This window comes from Chelonia mydas, chromosome 11, assembly GCF_015237465.2.
Source record: "Chelonia mydas isolate rCheMyd1 chromosome 11, rCheMyd1.pri.v2, whole genome shotgun sequence".
Taxonomy (NCBI): domain Eukaryota; kingdom Metazoa; phylum Chordata; order Testudines; family Cheloniidae; genus Chelonia; species Chelonia mydas.
The window spans coordinates 30,465,654-30,479,696 of record NC_051251.2 but is presented as its reverse complement, the minus strand read 5'-3'; the positions used below and the strand labels follow the sequence as shown (position 1 = coordinate 30,479,696).

General features: G+C 40.6%; 1 protein-coding gene across 14 annotated transcripts in view; it reads right to left on the bottom strand.

Moving 5' to 3' along the window:
* Window positions 1-14,043, bottom strand: part of GPD2 (glycerol-3-phosphate dehydrogenase 2) — a 118,636-nt gene that overhangs the window by 31,696 nt on the left and 72,897 nt on the right. For all 14 annotated transcript variants that reach the window (XM_027819013.3, XM_043524797.1, XM_027819011.3 and 11 more), the window contains 2 exons: window positions 1,159-1,323; window positions 175-319 (listed from right to left, as the gene is read on the bottom strand). In XM_027819013.3, the coding sequence (XP_027674814.1) occupies window positions 175-319; window positions 1,159-1,323 (310 nt within the window). The remainder of the gene's footprint in view (window positions 1-174; window positions 320-1,158; window positions 1,324-14,043) is intronic.

Genomic DNA, 14,043 nt, shown 5'->3' with positions numbered 1-14,043 from the left:
GTATACTATTTGGTTGTTTTGAGTAGGATAAAATTGTTTTCCTAATAGGCACAGTGCCAGAATCCGGTGCATTCAAGCAGTACCATAAAAGCTGCAAATGTATCTCTACCACCTTACTCATTATAGACACAAGTAGAGATGGTTACAAATGGGCTAAGCTTTGAATATCGTTACCTGTAATAACCAGGCATCACAATATGCACGCCTGCACTTGGCTGACAGATGTTTGATACTTCCTGATCATCCATTTTGCGCACAGAGTCTGTGAAAGGTCCTGTAGCATTGATAACACATTTGGCTTTGACATCAAATTCCTGCCCTGTGAAAGAACACAGCATCAATCGGATACCCCATTTGTTTCCCTGCTCACTGACGCTCTGGATTATTAATTTATCTATGAACTTAACCTATTGTAAAGTATATTGTGTCACTCTAGAGGACCCGAACAGCTGGAATTAAAGAGTTAAATATTTCTTTTTTTAAAATTAATGTCAAATATGAAACAAGGAATGATACCCATCAAAAGAGCCTTTACAAATACAATTGAGTGTGCTGGACTTTTTTCCCCACCTTTATTTTGTTAAGAACTGTATTGACAAACAGATCATTGAAAAACTGGTGCCATTTGTGTCTCAAACCTTGAATTTAGCAAAAGGTATTATTGCTGTGTGGCACACCGCATTTTACAATGTCAGCTTTGCTTGACAGAAGGCTTTGAATGTAAAAGCCTAGTCTACGCTGCCAAAGCATACGGATTTGGACAGAAACCTGACAGAAGTTAAAGATGATTGACATTAATAACATGACACTGCACTTTGGAAATACCCCATCTTTGTCAGTTAATTGATATTTCCAAATCTAAGATGTCCCCATCCTTTTTTTTTTAATTCTATTAATTCTGTGTTTCTTTAATGAACACATTCTGTTTTCCTAAATAGTTGTGTTTTATTCTATTAATCAAAAACTGATAAAACTGAATAATTTCCCCAGTAGATTTTATCCAGTGAATGATGTGCTGCAGAATGCAAATATCTGACGATTTCTCTCTCTACGTTGAAATACGGCTTAAATTAGAGGCCCATAACCGATAAAAGTTATTAGGTAAAGTTAGGCAAGACTCTATAAATATCTCCTAGAATTAGATTGCAATCCTCATACCTGTAAGAACATCCTTGCATCGTGCGCCACAGACACATTCCTTCCCGCTCTTTGGATCTGTCTTCTTCAGCAAGTGCACCACTTCAGTGTAATTGGCTGTGGCAGCACCATACCTGGCAGCAGTGAGGGCGATGGCAAGGTTCATTCGTGCATCGTTGTGTTGTCCTGCAGCAGGGGACAGAATGAGAGGAAGGACATGAGTCACCTCAAGCCACTGACTTGTGGTATGGAAGTGTGTCAGAACCGATCTGTCACATCTGTCCCTGTCACATTGAATATACATGATGGCTGGTCAGGTCTAACAAGAATTATTTAAAGATACATTGTCTCTTCTAGGTCAGAGCATTAACCTGCTATTTTAACAGCAGAAAATGCAACTTTGCTTAGCACATGGGCATTCATAACATCTAACATTATTGTCCAAGTAATGATTTCTATGCGAGACGTGGTATGAAACAAAATTAGCATTCAGTCATCTCAAATTTAGGTACAAATCATTTTTTGTAAGGCATCTTCTGATTCTGGTACTGCAGCAATACAGCATCTCCAGAATGTTTACTCTTGACAGCCCCACTGGTATTAATTAACCATTTCTATTAGCACATGCACTACATGACATTCAAAAACCAAGAAATGATCTTTCAGAGATCCCTGCACGAAGCCATCAGTTTTCTATAAACAGACATTTATTTTAGGTACTTTTCCAGTTCAAAATTAATAATGTTCAGCGTAAAAAGCATAAAAAAAAGAAGCAGGCAGACCAAGATTAAATTAATGAATGGCTTTTAACATATATCATTAAAGATTTATTACTGAAAATCCCGTGTTAAAAAGAACCAAAAAGGGGAGTGAGGGGGCACTGAGGGGAAGATGATTAATTACTTTAAAATAGTGGCATCACCTGAGACTTTTTTCTATTTATTATTGCCACTGAAGTTAAAATCCTGGATGTTCGCTGGGAAGAATTACTCTACATTGCAGGGGCAGGCTCTGTGTGCCCTGAATAATTAATTTACAAAGGGCTAGACTTATAGAGGTATGGTTCATTCCCGCATGTTGGGATCAGTTATCTCAAGATAATACTGATAAAGGGATGAATTTGTAATGGATATTGTTGTTGATTTATGTTGCCAGCACACCAAACATTTAGTATAAATGGTTTATGTAAAGTTCGGTCCTTCTGATTCTGTCTGTGCAATTCTGAGCCACCTTGCAAGTCATCTGTTCCAAGCTAAAAGGGCAAAGTTATAAAAATAGGATCAATGGCTTTGAGGCCTCTGCTTTCCCTCCCCCAAACTTCTCAGTCTAACACAGCTGAAACGATGCAGCGCAATCAGTCCTCAACTATTTTTTAAAAAAAATGTTACGCCAAGTGTGTGAACAGTAAAAGGGTAAAATGACAAAGATTTTTTTTTTAAAAAAGAACAGTAACTTAGTCAAAGAAACCAAAATAATGCCCAAGGAGTAGTGGGCTTAAGACCAGCTAAACAATTGAACCAGATATCAGGAGATGTTATGGGCTCTCTATCACTGAAGATACTCAAAGCTAGACATCTATTTATCAGAGATGGGGAAGGAATAATTAAACCACGCCACAATGCAGGGGGATATGTGAGCTGGTCCACTGGAGACTAATGCAACTTCCACCCTGGTGACATCCATGGGATTGAGGGAATGCTCCGTAACTCAGACTGGGCTTCTGAGCCATAAACAGTCTCTGTGGGATTAACTGTCTCCTGCCTTGCAGCAATTGTTCCAACCCCATGCCAGGAAGGTAGCAGGAGGAAAGTTATTTAAAAGGCGATTGCATGGCAAAGGCTTTCAACTCTTCTGGAGACATCCCACTTTACTCTGGTGTTTTGTTTTGAGGTCACAAATCAGTCTTGATTCATTCAAGCCTCTCCAAACAGAAAATATGAAGGGCCTTCTAGACTGCCTGAGACCTAGAAGGTTGTAAATCCTGGCTCCACAGGAAGCACTTATTCAGCAGAAAGGTCTGCTTGTAACAGAAGCCAACAGAAAAAACCCAGCACAGCAGATAAAAGCTGCAGGGCCTACCATGGTGCAGAGCATGCATGCAAATAGAATCTGCCCTGCTTTATACTGTGATGTATACTATAGACTTGCAGGGAAGGCACCAGGCCTGAAGCCAACTCTCCTGACCAGACTTGAGCGATGATCAAAGGAGGGCTGTTCATTTTTAAAGTCTTGTAGCACCACGGCTGGACCCTGATCAGTATGATTTCCAATTATTTGATTAGAGGAAAGCTGAGGAGCTAGATCTTCAAATTCTCTTTAGTCACTTTCTTGTTCTTCGCTGGGAAAGACCCTTCCACCAGTCACTAATGTGACTTCCCATCAATAATATGGCAATAGAAGTTAGTGCTTGGGATGAACTGCTTTTCCCTGGATGATCTCAGGAGTGGACTTGTCAATTACAAAAAAGCACAATTTAAGGCTATGACTAATTTTAAGTTTATTTCATCAGGATTTTTTTTTTATATCTTGAAAGTCAACTTTTTCCACTGGATTTCAATCCTTTTTGATTACCTAAGTACAATGACTCCACTCAGTGGGAGGAACACTGCAGAAGCAGGTGTAGTTTCTAAAACTGAACAAAAAACATTCAAGCAACAAAGCACCTTAACTGTGTACTATATAAACTATGCCAAAGCCTAAATGATGCTAAGCATCTTCTCAGAACCTACAAGTCCCACTGACCTTGATAGGTGGTACAGGTGCAAGAGTTGGGCAGGTACTCAGCAAGTCCCAGGATCTGGCCCACTATATACAATAACCTGAAGGCTACACTAAGTCTGAGTTTCTCACCCCATAAGTAAGGGGTTTGCTAAAGTAACTTTCATTCTCGGTTATCTTTTTCTGACAAAAACTACTTTAATGGATACAGAATGTGTTTACAAGGATTTCAACAGGGCTGGAAATATGTAGCTGCTGCACTGAGCTGTGTATCTATAAATACACACTGTATCCACAATATATTGAATATGCATTACCCCGATCTACAATACCTGATTCTTGCTCCGTTGCTGGGCATATATAATATTTAGGAAAAAACCCTAAAACTGAACATCCCAGTTAAGATCTCACCATTAACACAAAACACTTTTCAACTGGGGTAGGAAATATACTGTTCAAAAGGTAATTCTAATAGCAATGGCTTGAACTAGGCAGGGTGCATGTAAGGCTAAACTTCTCTGACCCACATCAGAGTTTGTATACTGGGGGCCAGATAAGACGCTGGTATGACTCCACTGACTAACAGGGCTACGTCAGGGACAAATTTGCACCAGGAATCCAGCAGGCTAGTACATTAATTGAAGCTCTATCACTTGGTAGTGTCACTTTGGCAGGGGCCTTGAGTTTCTTGTATTCTTTTCAATGTAATTTCAATCCTTCTCCAAATCTAACTTAGCATTCTGGGTTCAAACAAATTCAAAATCTCACCACAAAACATACTCGAAACTGCCATATTTTGCCATATTTCATATTGAAATCATACTTCACTGAATTTGGCATGATTTCAAAGCAAAACCTCTTTCTGGATGGTTTGCAGTCAGTGTTTAGATACTATAGTGAAAAGAGCTGTAGCAATGCCTAGACAGATAGACAGGTAGGCAGGCAGGCAGGCAATCAATATTCATGAGCCTTTTGAGTGAACTGGGCACCTGGTTTGAGTTTTGAAAATAAAACCATGTAAGGCAAATTTTATACAGTTCATGTTTCTCTATAAGCATCTTATTTCTACAGCTCTACAGATAAACACTGAGCACTAAAAAGAAAGACATGGCTTCTGCCCCAAAGAGCTTACAGCCATCTCTAGCATATGCCACACCATGCCACATTTGTCCCCATTTTTTCTTTCTTCTAGAAACAGGCAGGATTATTGAATTGAATGCTCTAGGGTGCACAAGGCAGGCAGGCAGAAAGTGTCCAACAGCTAAATATATTTACTAAAAGAAAATATTAAGTTTCATATCAGATTTAAAGCGCTATTATCTGGCACATTTTGTAATGTAAAGATTTGTGGACAAATCAACACATTTAGGACCAAATTTATTGGGAGGAAAAAGCAATTTTGCTTTTTTTTAACTGCATTGTACTGATTTTCTTTATTAAGCCTTGCGCTTCTGATCTGGGTGAACCTGCTGTATTGTACTGGAGTGAATAATTATTTTTTATTATTAAAAATAAAACATACAATTAAAATACAGGCTTGGTATGTGACCAGCATCAATGATTCAAAGCAGTCTCTCTTTTTTCCCCTATCCCTTTCATTAATACAAGCCTTTTGTTCCTGTGATGTTCTTTTTATCTGTTCAAAGTTCTCCATTAAGCTATTTACTAGCTGAATAATTTAGCAATCAATGGTGAGCTCTGCTTTTTGGACCAGATCTTGAAATGTCCAGACTTGAAACATTTGAGTAAACCGAGTTTTCATATACTTAGTGATTTTTCAAATTTTATCATCTGGGGAGAACACTTAGATTAAGTAATTCTGAGAGACAGTGATGGAGTCCAGTAGAATTTTTATACTCATATGGGCTGAACGGTCAAAAAAATCAGCTTTACTGAATTTACTGAAATTACACTGCAATTATATTAAAATCCCATGCTTCAGAAGCACTGATCCTTTTCTTGATTTCCAGAAGAAAGAGCTTCATGTGTTTTGTTTTCTGTACAGACCTATGCTATACAGGGCACAGTAACAGTTTTGTGCTCACTATAGCATGCATCATTCACTGGGGCAAAGTACATTTTGTGAAATAAAGAGGAGCTGCCATACAGGGCTTGTTCTTCGGTTTTTCTGCTTAAAGCCAAGGATGGGTAATTATATTATTTCAGAAAGAACATTATCTGTTTTCACAGTTTTATGATCTTCGTTACTGTAATGTCAAATGATAGTCCAGTATAAGGACCCGTTTAAGTTACACAAAACTGCTTTGTTGTACGTTTTAACATATAAACTTTATTAATGATATAATTGAATCTCAGTGGATTAGAAGTTCTCTTTCTTTACATCTTTGAAAATCAGCTGTCTTTGCTTCCATCAATCTTCAGCTAAATACTGACCTCCCCATCTAAGTTTGACAGCTCTTCCAACCTCAAGATAATCGCTTCCATGTTTAATTTGCTCTAGAGATGACATGCAGTGCTTTTTGACACCTATACAATTGCCATATCAAGAGGATGCCTGAGAAATACAAGTATAGTTCTGTGACAAATGGCAAGACATTCATAAACACATGGTTATTCCTAGATTATTTACTTGGGACAGTGTTTGTGCAAAGCCATTGGTTTTGACATGAGTCTCTGTGTTAAAGAAAGCACAAGCCTAGAGTTTTAAATACAGTTTGAGTTGTACTGTACAAAGCTAAGGAAAATCGTAACATCAACTTCCTTTGCTTTCAGGGATAATCCATATTAAATGCTGAATATCTTTCAGTTTATCACAACATTTGGGAGATGATTTAAAAATAATAGATTAGACCCGTCACCGTAATTTAGTGTGTTCGTTCAAATAAGGAACTGAGTCAGCTGCCTAAGAACTCACAACAGTTAACCTATGGGCAGCGAAGTGGGAATTTATTACTATGGCATTTGCCCTTAATAGACATCCACTAGCACCGTGCCCTGTACTACTTATGACTTCATTAGCCCTGTTGCTTCCTACGGCCCTATTTTGGAAGTATTCATTGTTTTGGGTGTCAAACTTCAGCAAAAATCTGACCTGCCTCAGAAGAGATTTGAATGACAGCCACGTAAGAAGTACTTGGGACAACCATCTGTGGGTCAATCTGCCAAACATTCTAAGTTGTCTTTCCAATCTTCTCTCTATGCTTTCACCCAGAAGGATGATACCAGGAAAAGCCAACATCTTTTAATCAATTTGGCTTCTAATTGCTCTCACCAAAAAGTCCAGCATCCTATTAGGTACAGTTTCAGTGGAGTATATGGCCTGCTTATCACAGAGTAATTGATCAATGGTATCCCACCTTGTCTCTCAAATACCCTGGGACCGACATGGCTACAACTGCACTGCATCTCAATGGTATGGCATTTTTGGTCACACACTATGGGTTAGACTTTCAAAACACTCAGCATTAGTTTATCTTTGCTCCAGTGAAAGCAATAAAGCTAACACTGATTTTGAAAATCCCTACCCTAAACACTCATATTGGGGTGCCTGGGAAGTTATTTTGTAGCCATCAATAAACAAATTTTAAAATTAACAACGCCACTTGATCGATAATGGCCTTTCTGTAGTTTGGACAAATGCAGTTTTCATTCCCTTAGCATGAACTGTTATATTCTCCATGACTCTGTTGATCTTTGAGTGTGTGCCATTCCCAGTAAAAAAATTCTCCCATGAAGTATCCACAACATACATGTAGTTTCATTTTCATCTGTACTAAGCTTCAGCCAGTAGGGGTGTAGAAATTTCTGTTTGTGGCTGGTTTTTGTCTGAACACTAGAGGAGTTAAGATTGCCAGGAATAGTGCTCTCAACACAGAATATACTAGTGCTGTCAAAGTCAGTCATTTGGTCTGATATCTGCTGCTTTTGTTCTGATCCATTTCAGACCATTGAAAGAAACCCTGTTCAGCTAATAGTGGGATAAGTTTCTTTTTTAAAATGGTATGTTAATATGGTCATGCGGCACCAGGCTCCAACCATGGGGCAGTAGGTACTAACCCCACCCCCCGGCTACAGCCACGTGGCCATGGCCTCCTGCTGTGGGGCTTCAGCCTCCAGCCCCTGGTTCCAGCTGTGTGGCAGCAGGCCCTGAGCTCTGGCTGCACAGTGGCAGGCACTGGCCCCAGGCACTGACAACCCCCAGCCTCAGCTGCACGGCAGCAAGCTCCAACTGCTGACCCCCCGCTCCGGAGCTCCAGTCGGCCTCTGGTCCCCAGTTCCGGCTATGGGTGGTGGGTGCTGGCCCTAGGCTCCAGCCACGCAGCCCCAGCGCCTGGCGCTGATCCTCTGCCCCAACTGCACAGCAGCAGGCACCAACCCACAGCTCTGTTCCCAGGCTCTGGCCACGCGGTGGCAGGGGCTTGCCCCAGGTGCTGACCCCTGGCCCTGGCCACGCAGCAGCGAGTGCTGGCTCCAGTCACAGCCCCAGGCACTGACTCCTGGCTCCAGCCACACAGCCCCAGGCTCCGGTATCCAGCTCCAGGCTCTGGCCATGCGACAGTGAGACCCATCGCCGTTGCTCCTGGCCCCCTCTGCCTCCCACGGCCCTACACACAAACACACACACACAGATCCTACTGCCTTCCTGACCTCGCATCCATGCCCCTCATTGCCCCAGAGCCCCGCTGCCTCCCACAGCCCCACATCCAACCCACCATTACCTCTGGCCCCTGCTGCCTCCCTCTTCAGCTCTCCCATGCAGGGCTTAATCGGTCCTAGGGTTTGCTGAGAAAAGTGATATTAACAAACACGCAAGTATCACTTTTCACAACAGACTTACTAGCTATCTGTGAAAAGTGATACTTGTATGTTTGTTAATATCACCCTTCCTAGCCTCCCAGGTAGCTACTAAGTGTGCTGTGATATTAACAAATATACAAATATCACTCCCAAAGGGGGAGGCAGCATTATTTTTATTATTGAGTCTGCCAAAAAACCCTACAAATATAAATTACAATGATTTGGCTGTGTCTCTGTACATATTCAATTGTTTTTCCTAAAGTTAATGAAGTATTTTAGGAAAAAGTGTCAGTGAGAATTGGTGGCTGCACTCTGAGGCCACCAAAAGTTTTGTTGTGAGAATCCCTGAGCTCGAGTCTGTATGGGAAAGCAGCCCCTCCTCATACATTCCTCCCCCTAGAGCTGGAGACTATCCATAGCTAATTTAACGCTACTTCAAGCAACACTCACTAAGGGTTTGTGCCTTTGACTCCAAGATTTTATAGAGCTACGAAATGCTACGAAGGTGAGGCAGGAAAGCAGCATGCAGTGGCCAACACTTCATAGGACTAGGGATTCCCTTTCCCAAAGGAGCTACGGAATTGTGTTCAATGTCTCATCCTTCCTATCTGCTCCCACATTATGCAAACATCTGTGGGAAACTCGGTACAGTCAACCTCCCACCAATCCCAATATCTGAGCAATTCTGCAGAAGGTTACCATTTGGGCCCAAGAGAGTATTAAACTTTTGCCAAAAAACTCACCTCAACCCCACGAGTACAACTGCTGCTACCACAAGTACACGTACCTGAGCTGGAAATCATGCCCCTAGCTTCAAGAGCAGACCTAGCACCATTCACCCACCAAAAGCTGCCTATGCAATCATGCACATGAAGTCTTCTGCCAACATATTCACTAGCTAGCTTTGCCATCAGGATTGGTTCTAGCTGCAAGAGGCAGGTATTCAAGCAAAGAGGCAACTAAACCCAGTGTGGAGTTGAACAAACTGAGTGGGGAGAAGCAAGAATGGAAATCAGAAAAGGGTAATTTTTAGGTCTTCTTGTTGATTCTTTACCATTAGATCAAGGAAACTATAGTCCATTACAAGCCATTTACCTGACAGCTATCACACTTGGAGCATCCAAGAATCCTGCATCGCTCCGAGCCTAGGAAGGGCCATATCTTGACAATGCTCTCCCTCTCTCTGAATGATTTTTATAAAAGTTCCGTAGCACAGCTGCATATGCAAAATGCATGTGTAACTGCGTGTCTAATTTACATGAACACTTAGCAGAATTGCATACAGACTCTGGAGAACTGGGCATACAAATGACATATGGTCAGTCACCTGCATGCACAATTACATGATTTACATATGCAATTGTGGTCATTGTCATCCATCTTTAAACAAAAAAAATTGGGTCAACCTGTGGAATTCCTTGACCCATGAGGTCACTGTGAATGCATTTACAACTTTATTCCTTATGGCTAGTTCACCCCTCCTAGGCTCCTGCCAGACTCCTTACTTCAGGGTAAGATCCCAGGATTTACTCTCCCCCTGGACTTCCTCTGTGTTCTTGACTCTCTCCCTCCTTTCAGGAAGGGATTGCAGACTCCTTCCCCTGAAGCTTTTTCACTCTCAGCTTCCTGGCTTTACAGTGCTGTCCCAGCCTCTCCCCAGCTGGGCTTCACCCTAGTTAACCCCAGCCCTCCATCTAGCAGGTGATGCCAAGTGACCTAATTGTGTTAACCCTATCAGGGCTGGTGTGGGATGCACATCCCATAGCAGAGGGATATAATATGCATCTAAGCGTATGCTTTTGCAATAGAAGAAAGAATCCTTTAGACCTCAAAGAATTCAGGTAAAGAGATAAACAGTTCTAATCACCATTCCATAGAAAGTGTTAGGAAAGGGATAATTTCTTGGTTTTGAACTTGGTCTGTTCACAGATCCAGCTATTCTGACAAATTCATCTTTGTAACAGATTCTGAAGTTTGATAAAAATCTCAAGTTATTAGTAATGATTGTAGCTAGATGATGTCTGCAAATTTAAATATGGCCCTGCTTCTTCTCTTTAGCTCAACCCTAAACCCCAAGAGCTTGATCTCTTCCTCCCACTACTCAGCAACCTCCACAGAGGCATTTCAATTCCATTACTCACAGTGCCTATCAGTGTCCGAATTTTGGTTTTGCTAACTGATAGCTAGGGAACTACTATCCACTCATAAATAAATACTATATTCATCACCACCCCTAGTAAATATTGCTCTGGAGAGAGCATAGCAAAAGCCACTTACGATAATTTAAGATTTTAAATCTGCACTGTATGTTATGAGGAAAAAACTTAAGGAATTTAAGAAGGCTGAGTTTATTCTCAGATAAGGAAAGATTAAGGGAATTAGGGAGGCTGGAACCATGTAAATGGGTCACACGGTTAAAAATGTCATAGTAAAAAATTAGGAAACAATGCACAGTGATTTTTTACGCAAAGTAATAAACACATGGAATAAACAGCAAAATAGGAAGGACCACAGAGTTTTGAAAAAAATTTTTTTTTACAAATCCTAAAACTATTTTTCCATCTCTAACCAGTTTTACTACCAAGTAAGATACTGAAGCTAAAGCAGTTGTACAATAAATAAGCTGCAACAGCCAGGCAAAAGGGAGATAAAGCATATTATGGAAGCATTAATTCAGAATTTCTATCTATTGAGGTACTTACAGATCTCCCAGCACTAACATCTAAGAACTTCATAAACCGCAAGGAATTTATCCACACAATGAAGAAAAGAGGTTGAGAGGAAGGAATTAGTATTACTTTTTGTTGTTGTTTTATAATTATGTTGTTTCCCACTTCTTTTGTATCAGCCTTCAACTTGTCACAACAATCTTACTACAGTGTCAGTGTAAGTAAAAGCACAGCGTTAAAATGAAACTAAACATTGTCAGTGCCAGTTTGTGGAAACCATGCTAAAATGTCACAATGAAAAAATGTCACTGCAGATGTGTTGTGGCTATGCTGCAGTGTCAGAAAGAAATGTAAAAAGAAAAGGAGGACTTGTGGCACCTTAGAGACTAACAAATTTATTAGAGCATAAGCTTTCGTGAGCTACAGCTCACTTCATCAGATGCATTCAGTGGGAAATATAGTGGGGAGATTTTATATACAGAGAACATGAAACAATGGGTGTTACCATACAGACTGTAACAAGAGTGATCAGGAAACATGAGCTATTACCAGCAGGAGAGCGGGGGTGGGGGGAGAACCTTTTGTAGTGATAATCAAGGTGGGCCATTTCCAGCAGTTGACAAGAACAGTAGGAGGGGAAATAAACAAGGGGAAATAGTTGTACTTTGTGTAATGACACATCCACTCCCAGTCTTTATTCAAGCATAAGTTAATTGTATCCAGTTTGCAAATTAATTCCAATTCAGCAGTCTCTCGTTGGAGTCTGTTTCTGAAGTGTTTTTGTTGAAGAATTGCCACTTTTAGGTCTGTAATCGAGTGACCAGAGAGATTGAAGTGTTCGACTGGTTTTTGATTATCATCATTCTTGGCATCTGATTTGTGTCCATTTATTCTTTTATGTAGAGACTGTCCGGTTTGGCCAATTGTTGTGGCAGAGGGGCATTGCTGGCACATGATGGCATATATCACATTGGTAGATGCTCAGGTGAACGAGCCTCTGATAGTGTGGCTGATGTGATTAGGCCCTATGATGGTGTCCCCTGAATAGATATGTGGACACAGTTGGCAACGGGCTTTGTTGCAAGGATAGGGTCCTGGGTTAGTGGTTCTGTTGTGTGGTGTGTGGTTGCTGGTGAGTATTTGCTTCAGGTTGGGGGGCTGTCTGTAAGCAAGGACTGGCCTGTCTCCCAAGATCTGTGAGAGTGATCAGTCGTCCTTCAGGATAGGTTGTAGATCCTTGATGATGCATTGGAGAAATTTTAGTTGGGGGCTGAAGGTGATGGCTAGTGGTGTTCTGTTATTTTCTTTGTTGGGCCTGTCCTGTAGTAGGTAACTTCTGGGTACTCTGTAGCTCACAAAAGCTTATGCTCTAAAAAATCTGTTAGTCTCTAAGGTGCCACAAGTACTCCTTTTCTTTTTACGAATACAGATTAACAGGGCTGCTATTCTGAAACCAGAAAGAAATGTGATGTCAATGCAAGTTATTACATATCAATGCAGTGTAAGGGTTGACTGACTGATAGAGACAGTACCTGACTTTACATCTCAAGTTTGAGGCAAACTAACTGTGCATGGTCAGTAGCTATTTTTCAAATCCTAAGTCAACTGGAGACCAGTCAATAGTTTATGAACTATTGCTCACTTCATAGAATATAAAAGGAAATGATTTCCTGTTATGTGCCCTTGTCTAAACTAACCAGAGCTAGAGTTACGATCCAACAGTATAAAAACAGACATACTATATCAGAGATACACAGCAGATGTAAAGTCACTCTTCATGAGACAGAAGTGACCACATCACTCACTAGGGACATATAGTAGTTGCTAAATAAATAACAGTACCCCATCACTAGTATAGAAAAGTAAAAATCCTTCAGTTGAGCTGTTGCACATTTGTTTGCTGTCTGTACAGAGCACCAACTGCCAGGCCAGCTAGTTGCTTATTTATACATTTAAATACAAACTGCAAAGCACTGAGTGCCCTCAACTCTCAGTGGCGGTCAGTGAAGTCAATGAGGGTTGAAAATGCCCAATACTCACAGGTTCTGCCGGTCACTGACAAAAATAATCACCAGAGTAGGATCAAACATCCGCTGTATAAGTCTACAGCATCCACATCACTTGATAAAGAAAGAACATCTTAGCAAATAAAGTAGGGATGTCCAACAATTTTTAAAATTGCAATTAATCGTCAAAATTAAAAAATAGTCATGATTAATCGCAGTTTTAATCACACTGTTAAACAATAGAAGAATACCAATTTAAATTCAGCACGGAAGCATGTCCTCTGGAATGGTGGTTGAAGCATGAAGGAGCATACAAATGTTTAGCATCTCTGGCACGTAAGTACCTTACAATGACGACTACAACAGTGCCATGAATACCTGTTCTCAATTTCAGGTGACATTGTAAGTAAAGGCAACATTATCTCCCATAAATGTAAACATAAGGAGAAAGACAGGCATCATTATTTTCTCCATAAGGAGAAAAGCAGGCAGCATTATCTCCCATAAATGTAAACAAACTTGTTTGTCTTGGCAATTGGCTGAACAAGAAGTAGGACTGAGTGGACTTGTAGGCTCTAAAATTTTACATTGCACTCAAAAAATAGTTATGTAAAAAAAAATAATTCTACATTTGTAAGTTGCACTTTCATGATAAAGATATTGCACAAGAATCAGACAAAGAATGGGAGAGGTGTTGGTCAGAGAATGTATAGACAGACACTGAACTCTACTTTTATTTGAAATTAGAGTAAACG